Source organism: Gekko japonicus, unplaced genomic scaffold (assembly GCF_001447785.1).
Source record: "Gekko japonicus isolate JY-2015 unplaced genomic scaffold, Gekko_japonicus_V1.1 scaffold2597, whole genome shotgun sequence".
NCBI classification, from domain to species: domain Eukaryota; kingdom Metazoa; phylum Chordata; class Lepidosauria; order Squamata; family Gekkonidae; genus Gekko; species Gekko japonicus.
Window position 1 is genome coordinate 91,808 of NW_015167615.1, and position 12,159 is coordinate 103,966.

The 12,159-nt window shown below is 40.8% G+C and overlaps 1 protein-coding gene across 1 annotated transcript in view; it reads right to left on the bottom strand.

Moving 5' to 3' along the window:
- Positions 1–12,159, bottom strand: part of YWHAQ (tyrosine 3-monooxygenase/tryptophan 5-monooxygenase activation protein, theta) — a 21,811-nt gene continuing 9,652 nt past the window's right edge. The window contains exons 3-6 of the mRNA XM_015414014.1: positions 5,899–6,022; positions 3,047–3,210; positions 1,347–1,442; positions 1–1,043 (exon numbers count right to left, since the gene is read on the bottom strand). Of these exons, the coding sequence (XP_015269500.1) occupies positions 984–1,043; positions 1,347–1,442; positions 3,047–3,210; positions 5,899–6,022 (444 nt within the window). The 3' untranslated portion in view covers positions 1–983. The remainder of the gene's footprint in view (positions 1,044–1,346; positions 1,443–3,046; positions 3,211–5,898; positions 6,023–12,159) is intronic.

Consider the following 12,159-nt stretch of genomic DNA (forward strand, 5'->3'; position numbering starts at 1 on the left):
TTAGTGGTTTATAAAATGTAATTTTATTTAACGTTATTTTGTTACATAGGGCATTAACATTTTCACAAGGCTTTTTTGGGACTACAATCAATGATTAGCAACACACAATAGTGGTCCATCTATCTACGGAACAATCACTGGACAAACTTGACACCTTCATACATGTGCACAAACCTGCATGGAAAAGTTTTATACTTGGACATGTGAACTCCCCCACCCCCACCCCAATCCAGTGTTAAAGAAATGACATGCACTTTAGTTTGCCAAAAAGGCACTCCCTGTATTCTGGCAGTAACATGCTGCTTCTAGTACATAATTGAGTGAATACCAGAACTACAAAGGCAGGAGTGTAAGTGATTTTTTATTGGGAAGGGATAGCACTTGAACAGCAGCAACTGAAGAGTAAAAAACAAAACAGAGTCCCTGTATTTAAACACTCAGTAGCTCCTGCTGTATACATGTACGGGAATGCCACCATTTGCCATGTTTCCCATTTGGCCCAATACTCCCCAATCCTACAGAAAGAAATACACAGTAGCATGTGACTGTCAACTCACTAAAGTAACTTCTGCAGAATAAAAAGGGAATGTGGAGAACTGAACTGTGTTTAACACTCTTTAGTTGCACCAATTATAATGTCTTTACTGTAATACAAACACAGTCACTTGCAGGAACTGGTTCACCTTTTTCTTTTGAATACCAGGTAACTTTAGCCTGCTACATAAGTGTTTGGAAGTTATTTATGTTTATATGAAATTAAGCCAGTATTAATACTTTTCTACAGCAGTAACCGCACACCAGGAAGGCCAGTACAAACAAATCAAGGAATGGAGTTTTCCCAAAGCTGCAGTGTGAAAAGACTATAAATTGATTTCCATACACATGGATGGGTTCTCTTTGCTATAGGAAATCCAAGTGGAGCTATAAGGAATGAGACGTGTAAAAAGGTTTCTTGAGAAGGGGAATGACACTCCATATGCAGTTTAGTTTTCTGCACCTTCTGCAGCATCACATTCTTCTCCTGCACTGTCTGATGTCCATAACTAGAAAGAAAAGAACAGCAATATTAACTCAAAATTATTATTCTTGTGCAGGCCTTCCTCTGAAATTGTAGTTTAACAAATAAGAGACAGAAACCAGGGCAACAGTTCAGCATGTCACAACTAGCACTGAAGTCTCCAGTTTAATAAAGGCAAATATCCTTAGAATCAAGTTACTAGATCAGAAATGCCACCAAACACTACCAGGGTTACCCCCCCCCCACATCCCATACCTTTCCAAACAGACTAGTCCTGCATGATTTGAGGCTTAGCGTGTAGTTCCTGTAGGAAGGGAAGACAACTTACTGTGAGGTTGTCTCTAAGCAACTGCATGATAAGAGTGCTGTCTTTGTATGAGTCTTCATTCAGTGTATCAAGTTCTGCAATGGCTTCATCAAAAGCCTAGAAAAAAATTAAAATCGAAATGAAAACCCGTTACATGTTAGTCCTCTCAAGATAAAGGTATTTTAAAAGCAAAGCAGCCCCACATGAAGATTGTTTTAAATGTTTAGGCTGCTTTTATAGAATCAATGTTTTCAAATATTTGCATAGTTGATTTTCACAAAGCCTATTTTAGAAAGAGTACTATCTTATTAATTCAACACTTCCTGGTGTACAACAATATAGTTTCCCAAGTACACATTTGTTTGTTTTGGGGGCAGACATGTGTATGTTTTAACATTCCTCCTCTGGGTGAGTATACATGGATAAAGACCAGTTGAATCCGACTCTAGGGGGCGGTGCTCATCTCAGTTTCCAAGCTGAAGAGCCAGCGCTGTGGTCATGTGGCCAGCATGACTAAATGCCAAGGCACACAGAACGCTGTTACCTTCCCACCGAAGCGGTACCTATTTATCTACTTGCAATTTCTTGCTTTCGAACTGCTTAGGTTGGCAGGAGCTGGGGCCAGAAACAGGAGCTCACTCTGTCACACGGCACTAGGGTCTCGAACTGCCAAAGTACAGACATTCCGGTCAGCAGCTCAGCATCTTAACCTCTGAGCCACCACAGCTCCTGGATAGGGATCTCCATTTGGATATTGCCATTCAGAATTTTTTTTAGATACCAGTAAAGGAGCAACAAATTCCAGAAATATTTGGGACCAGCATTTTAAGGGTCCCAGGCCATTTGTCTTTAGTTATATAGTGCCAGGTCTTGGTATTGGCCTACTACGTGGGTTAGACTCTTGTTTGACACTGGTTTTGCTGGCCTTGATGGTTCCACTGACATTTGGAGGCTTTTAGCCAGTGGTTGTTCTTGTGTGTTTGGCTACTGGCTCCTTGGGTCCTGAGAAAGCACAGAATTTTCTCCCCATAGGAAACGACACAGCTAGGATGGCTGGGGGCACCTTGCTCAGGGGCCCATAGAATTGAACCCTTTGATCCAATCTACTTAAAACTCGGTAATCTTTAGTGGATTGGCAGGACTAAACTCCCTGGAACTGTGGTGTCATTTGCTTGAAAAAGAGCTACTCCAGCCCCCTGAGAAGATTCCCCCATGGGGAATGGTGAACTTGAAAAATTTCAGAATTTCAAAAAACCCAGTCTCCGAATACCAAAACAGTAGTGGGGGGATCCAAATAACCTAAAATACTGATATTTATGCCCTTCCCAAAATCTGAAAAATACCATTTCCCCCCCAGGTACATACCCCTACATGTGGAGCAAAGGCTTTTATAGTAGGAAAAAACTATAGTAGTAGCACACACAACCCAATCCTAAACGTATTTACTCAAGAGCCAAGTTTAACTGTATCAATGAGGCTTACTTCAAAATTATGTCTAGGATGGAAACTCCCTCCAATAAAGTCATAAGTTTCTCCACTTGTTAGACAAGTGAGATTCTCCTCTACAACTCCACTGTTGTTCATGCTTTAAAAGGGCACAGCATGCCATAAGGGAAGTGCAGCGTTCCATGTTTAAAGTGAACACACCAACACAATATATACAAAACAGAGATGTTCACTTGCTCAAACAAGTTATCTTAAGTGTGCAATAGTCAACTTACTGTCTTTGCCAATGTACAGGCCAGCTCCGGGTTGTTAAGGATCTCATAGTAAAATACAGAAAAGTTAAGCGCTAGGCCCAAACGAATTGGATGTGTAGGTTGCATCTCTTTCTTGCTGATGTCAAATGCCTCCTGATAAGCCGCCTGTGAGTTTTCTATTGTTTCTATGAAACAGGAAAAAAACAGTAAATATGAAGGAAAACAAACCAAGGAGCCAACCAGAACTCCGCATTATCTTAAGGGATGCAAAATACAGTTGTCCTTTTATGCATTCTTGATACAGATTAGACTTCAGTAATAGCCAGAACTATTTTTTTTAATTAAGATTATTTTTTTCACACAAAGAAGTTAGCATAGCAAACAAGCCCCATATAGCCCACCCCCTTCCCTAATGTATCCTATTAGCAGAGAAGTAAACCAAGTAAAAAAAGAGGGATAGGGCAGGCGCGTAGGTTAGGAAACTGAGGTGCAACATTATGGATTCATTTAAACAGGGAATAAAGGTGAAGAGATATGATTGCTTGAATATGTACAAGAATTCATACCCAATGGAGATGAAGGTTCTGGGAGCTTCTCAACTGTTATATGCTCTTTTGTACAAAGGTCTAGCATATTATTGACCCTACAGAGGGGAATACTTGAGATTTCCAGTATTGCAAAATGATTTGCTTAGCAACTGAAGCTGCCCTTTGGATTTATTTATTTGGATTCAGATTCCGACCTCCCGACAAGCGGGCTCAAAGTGGATCACATCATAAATAGATAAAAACATACATTAATATAATATTTAAAACAACTAAGTAATACAATTGCGAGAGTGCCCGTAGAGTTGGTATATATCCTATGATTAGATTATTGGCTGTGAAGTATAAATTAGCAGCTAATGTGAGATTGATCCTGGATATAACCTCCAGCCAAAAATGCGTGATTGTAGGGCAATTCCTAAGCATGTAAATGAGGCTCCAGGCTTCTCACAGTGCCAGCAGGAAGCATTGTTAGCAAGACCAGCATGATAAAGTTTAGTAGGGTACCAGTACACTCGCAAGAGAGGCCTTAGTCGCAAGTCCACAGAGGTGGATATAATGGCTTTTAGTGCGGTTTGCCACTGGGTCAGTGGGAGTACTCAGTTCTAGGTTCCACTGGGAACAGATATAATCCACATTAAATTTGGTTTGGTTTTCTATTTAAGGATAGGTTGCCTAGGGAGTGTTTCCAAGGATGGAAATAAGTGAAGGGGGGGGGGGATTTCCTGAGGCTGCAGAAAGTTCTGGTCCCAGTACAGAAGACAATGTTTTAGTTGTATATATTGCCATGGAGATTAAATTCTGTGGACAAAACGTCAAACTGAGTGCAAATCATACACGAAGCTGACCTAGCAGCTTCAATTACAGGTGAAAGAACTTTTAGATAGTTAAATGGGTAGAACCCAAAGCAGCCCACTTACACAGAGGATAAAGCTGGGTCCTTTCCAAGTGAGCTTAATCAGGTATTTCCTGTCCAGTATTGTGCAATCAGAAAGCAGAAAGGCGAGGTGGTATTGGCACAGATTAGGAAGATTAAAGCCCACCTGATCTATAGGTAGCTGGAGCATTTTATATGCAACTCTAGGCTGGACCTGAGGGGCTCAAAAATGAATTTCCAAAAAAGAGAATAATTTTTTACAAAAAACTTCAGGGGAATATGTATTAGGATGACACATGGGATAATGTTCCTTTTAAGACTGTTGATTTTACCCCAAACACTCATTGCTGAGGAGGAAAAAAACCTTAGTAAAAGGCAAAAGGTTTGTGATCTGAAGAGAAACCAGAGTATTAATCATTGTGGTGCCAGTGTCACTGACTATTATTTAGTTTCAACTAGTCTGTTTAACTTGATTAAGTGGAATCTGCCACCCCTCTCTACTTAAGGCAGAACCAAAACAGACTTAGAGAGCCAGTTTGGTGTAGTGGTTAAGTGTGCGAACTTTAATCTGGGAGAACTGGGCTTGATTCCCCACTCCTCCACTTGCACCTGCTGATGTGACCTTGGGTCAGTCACAAGCTCTGGCACAGCTGTCCTTGAAAAAGAGCAGTTTGTGTCAGAGTTCTCTCAGCCCCACCCACCTCACAGGGTGTCTGTTGTGAGGAGGGGAAGGGAAAGGAGTTTGTAAGCCGCTCTGAGACTCCAAGTGAAGGGCGGGGTATAAATCCAATCTCTTCTCTTCTTCTTCTTAGACCAGTGTGCTGGAATAAGGGTATTACAGAGGCAGTAAACAGTGTCAAGAGCTGTCCTAAAGTCTGTCAACTTAAGGCTAATATTTCCATCTGCTCTCCTTTGGAGAAATTTAGGTGCAATGACTGTATTGATAAAACTTTTTCAACCACTATATACATCTTATGGTTTGACTGCATGGCCAAAGCAGGCAAGATAACTTCGTTATCAATTTGTTATATGCTTCGGCAATTTAAACTACGCTATGTTAATGTCAGCTAGGCCTCCTGCCTGGCCATTTGGGGGGGGATGCTTTGGAATGATGAGTTTCGTTTCTACTGTGCCCACACTGGGTTTATTATCTGTTTTCTGTGTTATATGACCTTGAGTGCCTGGTGTAGTCTTTCTCCTGGGAAATGTTACCCGTTACTTTAGCGGGCTTCTGCTGGCTGATTGGCTGGAGGCCATCAGGGGACCCCTTTGAGTTATGTATATCACTTTGGTTTGCATGCTTTCTCTTAACACAAAATAGTTATGATACCTGTAGCACTACTGTTTCAAAAAACTTCACTTCTCTGAATGAACGTTGTTGGGAACTGATTGCCTCAGGAGTCTGACGGTTAAGGAGGAAGACCGAGAACTTGACTGAATAAGGTACTCACGTTTTCTGTCATCTCCACTTGCAACTTCTGCAAGGTATCGGAAGTAGTCTCCCTTCATCTTCAGGTAAAATACCTTGCTCTCTGGGTTAGTTGCATTGGCTATTAAATATTTATCCAGCAGCTCCTAGCAAAACAAAACCAGTATGCAAAAGTCTGTTCACCTACTGCAATGTAGTTGGGCAGAAACAAGGAATTTTGTCATACTAGTCAGTTCAAATATAGTGTCAGGTATAAGGCAATAAAGCAAGCAGAATGGAATGTCAGCTTCAAAGTCATGGACAAGAAGAGCAAGACTTCATGTAAATCCAGCAGTATGGAAAGAACAAGGACATTTGTGTTATGGCCAAATTCCTTCTCAGCTCTCAACAGTGGATAGTTTCAAATATGAAGCAAATCTCTTCCCAATTGCTAAGAAAGCGCTGAGCCCACATGCCCCACTATGCCATCCTCTCATTATGTGATGCTCAGATGAATAAGAGGCTCTTGTCAGGGGGGAAAGATTCATCCAGTACCTCGCAGAAAAAAACATACTCTTCAAATATACAGTCCAACCATCTTGCTGATTCATATGACTATTCTAATTGCTCTTTTCAGTTTCTATTTTGACTTACATCCTCTTTGATCTTTAACAAAAAGACTGAGGTGATCCTACATTTTACTACTTCAAGTGCCCTTGCTTAAAGGGCTAAACATCCTCCCTTGTTACTAAAAACAGTCATTGGCAGTGATGTCTATTGCCCAAGATATTGTCCATCATCGCCCCACAGTCGGGTTAGAACAGATAAAAGGAAGTACTTCTTCACCCAAAGAGTGATTAACACATGGAATTCACTGCCACAGGAGGTAGTGGCAGCTACAAGCATGGACAGCTTCAAGAGGGAATTAGTATATGGAGCAGAAGTCCATCAGTGGCTATTAGCCACAAGGTATAGACAGGAACTCTCAGGCTGGGGCAAGTGATGCACTGTATTCTTGGTGCTTGGGGGTGGGCAACAGTGGGAGGGCTTCTAGTGTCCTGGCCCACTGCTGGACCTCCTGATGGCACCTGGTATTTTAGGACACTGTGTGACAGAGTGTTGGGACTAGATGGGCCATTGGCCTGATCCAACATTGGCTTCTCTTATGTTCTTATGTTATGTTCACAGTGGTCCATGATTAGTTGCTTAATTAAATTAGATTTCTTGCCATTCCTCAGTAAAAGCAACTTCTTACAACTTTGGACGGGGGGGGGAAGGCACGGCCAAAACGTGGCTTTTTTGAGCTGCACCAATAGAGACATGTGGCGGCGGGATCAGCCAGCTCCCCAAAGCCACTGCGTAGTTGCTCCCCGGCACGGATGCGGGGGGGGGGGGCACAGAACAGAGAGCAAGGCAGCCGGCTGAGCATGTGCGCGCATGCACAGTTTGGCCGGGAGCCCCGAATGCTGCGGGAGACGGGTGTGCCGGCGATCCCACAGCCGCCCTTGCTGCGGAGTTTCAGTTAGGTAGTACTCTTTTCTAGGGTTTTTTTTGATGCGCGGTTTAGCCTGAAAAGGACAGATCGGGGACGGGTGCACTCCGCTTCCCAAATGTTGCGGTGTGATCGTGCCCGTTTGATGCGCCCCCGATCCATCCCTCTTGCGGGGCAAAACCTCCCATGTGACCGGGGCCTTTGTTCACCATGCTGAAAAACCTCATGGTGATTTTAGTCACCATACACACAAACACATATGTGACGTCCTCCTTATTGGGGAGGACTAGTTTCACTTTAAAAGTGTTTTTTATTTTGTTTTACTGGGTATATAAGGCTGCCACCAGGATATTTTAAGGATTTCCAAACCTTTATGCTTTTACTATTGCTCTTTTTTATTTGGTAGACCGAGTTCAAGGCTTACAGGGATCTATGTGGTCCTGGGAAGTATTTCATTCAGAGCTGGAAAACTTGGATGAAAGAGGATTTATTGAAATAACTACTAAATAAGAGGGTTGTACAATGTAACTAGTAATGTATAAATGATGAACAATTGCTTTGGTATCACACAATCTCATCCCCCACTGACAGGGATCTTTCAGGTAACTTTGTAACACTTGTTTAACTCCAGGTCATATATGTTCACTGTTTCTCTCTAGTTTATCAGGACATACAGCCTTTCCTATAACTTGTCTTCAATTAAACTTTCATTTACTTTTTCCTATACACTCAGCTTTCCTTCTGTTTCTCTGTCTCACTGAACTACCTCAGCTGTCAGCTTATAACTGCTTCCACAAGAACTGCTCGTCTAACTCAACTAACTGAACATCAACTGTCAACATCTAACTGAAACTACTGACTGACTCCCATACTCACCCAACCAGATTCACTTCCAAAGCCCCTCCCCCTCTGTCAACCACCAATCATACCACACTTGCCTCTTTCAACCACTCTAGTCTATTTACCACAGCCATGCAACCAAACTTTTAAAGAGACACACATACAGAAACAAGGAATCGTTACAACATATAATTTACATTTGTAAATAACTATGTGAAATGACAATGAGACCTATGAACCTTTAGTTTAAATCTCAGTTTTTCAGCTTTTCAACTTAATGACACACACCTTACCTGACAATATTACAGAGTAGTACTCCATATTCCTTCTGCTCTCGGCCCTCTTTGTCACACAAGCCTGCCTTATACTTCTCAGCTGCAGTGGTACTAGGGTCCAATTCAAACATTTGTGTCAAACACAAATAGTCACCAGTACCACTGAGTATCTGCTGGTATCTAATTATGCATTCTTTGCCTAATGTCTGGTCTGATCACCAGACATCACTTTATATTGCAGATATACAAATACCTACTCTCTTTTTGTCCCCTTTCTTCAGGCGACCTTTGCTACCCATACCTCTACCATCAGCAGCCAAATTTCACTTGCTATATATGTTAAGGATACCCAGGTATTGTTATGTCTGGGTGCACGAAGGGGTTGCACAGTTTATTATTAGGTAATCACAAGTATGGGATCCACAATGACTTACAAAGGGCATATCATTCACAACTCTGTGTTTCCTCCCGTGCCCACCCCCATACAGCCTTTCCTGCTTCCATCTTTATCTTATTTACTTGGTTTATACGCTGGCTTCTCTCTCCAATGGAGCCCCAGAGAGGGTTACATGCTTCTCCTCTACTCCAATTTATCCTCCCTACAATCCTGTGAGACAGGTTAAACAGATATGTATGACTGGCCCATTTTTAACTCTACTAAATCCTGAATTAGCTTGATTTCCTAAATGCACATCCTCTAATTCTTTCCACTGCACTAAACCAAAACACCTTAAATGCAACTTAGTACCACGACCTCTCTGGTTTCCCTGCAGGTACCCATGATATGATTGATTTCCTTGATAAAACAAACCACTACTGAATATCAAGTTCCAAACTGTGCTGCTCTGACCAAGCAATAAGTGTTATACGACATACAACTCAATTGTAACTCTGTACACGTAATTAGAGAAATTATCCTGATTTAGCTAGTCATAGAAAACCTTGTTCAGTCTCTTCTTGAGATTAATAGGCTCTGTTCACATGTCTACAATATCTTTTAAAAATGAAAAATCTACATTCATTACCAGTTGTGCACATTCTGCAATCCTGCAGGATCACAAAATATGCATCTGTATTTGAATCTTTAAAGCACTTTGCTTTATAGGGTGGATCCAGTGGATAGTTCATGGAAGCAGCTGGCAGAGTGATGATTCCCTGCCTTCTCCAAGCAGCCTGCCCTCTGAAAATCCTGAGTGTACTACAATACAAGACACTGCATCAATGTTGGGGGGGGGGGGACAAGATACAAATGACTTCCTCCTCCTGCATGTGGCTTGCCTCAGTTGAGGGGACCATTTCCCACTTGTCCTGTTGTGCACTTTCTTTGGGATGTGACCACCAGAGGATTTTCCCAGCAAATAGCAGCAGCCTGCTCTTTCTTCTGTTTGACTCAACTCTTCATTTGGAGCATAGCTAATGGTAGATCTTCTGAACCTACTCAATTTAACTGGACCATTTGGACTGAAATCTTCTGACAACTCTTTGCCTTATAGCCTGATCTTGCTAGAATCATACTTTCAGATTAACCTATTTCAGATATATGGCATAGATTATCTACCACCCAAAGAGCTAATCAAGGTTCAGATAAACATGTTAAAATACAAAAAGTAGATTTTGAATGCTTATATGTTTATTCGGTTAACAGCTACTCCAGGGAAATAAATAAAACCCGATCTCAAGGAGGTCAGGAATATGAACACTATGAGCAAGTATTGCTTGGGCATGAAGTATCACTTGGGCTGAAAGGGCGTAAGGTATTAGAAGTGGACTACATCTAGAAGATTTAAGCCCAAACAGATACTGAAATGTCTCGTGAGCGCGAATGTTTATTCAAGTTCACATGCCAACTTCATTGGACAGGCAGCTTCTATTACTAGGGGAAGATCTTTTGTCTACCACTATCCAATTGTTACATGTATACATTTAGCATGAAAACTTGACACACCCAAGCTGCTAGAACTGACAACTCAGGTACTCTTTGCACTGGAAAATAGTGTATCTGCCATACCAAAGCTATTTCTATCATGACCAAAACAGTGTAGCATCAAATTACAAACAGCTGGATTAAGATTTGGGGAACCTGGGTTCAAATGGTCACACTGCCATGAAGCTCACTCAGTAACCTTAGCTCTAAATTTAACCCAACTCAGTTAGATGAGAACACATAGGGAAGAGAGTACCATGTTACTTGAAGGAAGGACAGAATAAAAATGTAGTGAAATTAAGTGCAAATCAGGATGGATAAAAATCGGATTTTTTTATTTAAATTGGATTTTTTAAATAAAATACTTTTTGAGGAAAAATCTAAAGATAGTTTTCTATTATAGTTCAAAGGGTATTCATCATGAAATACAGATTAGTTTTTAATTATGTAGCATGAGGCTGTATATTCATGCAATGTTTAAATTTTTTGGTAAATGAATTCCATCTATCCATTCACAATGCCATGCTCTTCCAGAGGTTTCTGTAAGATTATTGGCCAGTTTATCTATCTATCTGTCTATTTCAATTTATATTCTGCCCTCCCCACAAGCAGGTTCAGGGTGGATCAGAGTAAGATTCTAAAACATATATAGAAATTACAGAATAATTAAAAACAATTTAAAATAGCATAGATTTAAAAAGATGTTTGGTTTTACAGTTCTCAGAACTGTGAATCTGTGTCTGCAGAGATCACATGCCTCTTCTTCACAGCAAAAATGTTATAAAATAAACATACAGAGTTGAGGGGAAAAACCTTAATCCCATTGTTTCTTTGCAAATCTATGTACACAGAACCAACCCCTTACCCTCTTAAGTGCTAAATTTCAGAAAATTTCATGAATAGAATTGGGAGTGGAATAGATCAGCACAAGAAGCTAAGTGTGAGGAGCGAGGGGTAAGCATTAAAAATGAAAGTGAAACCTTTTGAACAGAATACTCCATAAGTCTTTGGATCTTTGTGTGTCTAGCCTGAGGTTTATCATATTATTCTTTCCCTGGAGGAGAAAACCTATAATGGCAGCAGGCCATAAAAGAGACCCCGTTTGGGAATATTTTAATGAAGTTCCTCTACCTATGGGGGAGGCAGGCACGCGTGCAAAATGCAAACACTGCAAAAAAAAAAAATGCAAGGCCTGGTGGCCCAAATGAAACAACATCATGAGAAGTGCTGTGATGAAGATGACAAAATGAACATGTCTGAACAGGCAGGATCTTCAGGTTGGTAAACGTTTTGATTTCATCATATTTGTTAAAGACTGCCTTGAGGAACGGTCATGTTTGAGCAAAATTATATTTGTTATTCTTATTGCTACATGTTCCTGTCATTTTGATACAGGTATTATGAAGAAATAAAGAGTTGAAACAAGCCAATATTCCTTTTTTTGGCAGTACTGAGTGGCAGTGAATACAATGAGTAATACTAAATAAGCAGAAATGGTATAAATAAAATAACAGCATAGACTTTTTTGTTTAAGGGAATCCATCATCAACATAAAGGATTCTGGAAACTCTCCACCTTGGAGATCAGCATCCTCCTGTTCTACAGGTTCAGTGTTATCTGTCCAGGACAGTGTTTCAGTCACATCATATAAATCACACATCCACAGCATATCGCCTAAAAGAAAGAAAAAAGCTGACCATCCAGGAACCACCACAGACAAGTTTGTGATAAAAACCAGCAGATTAGAAAAAGTTAATTGATGAAAAAATTGCC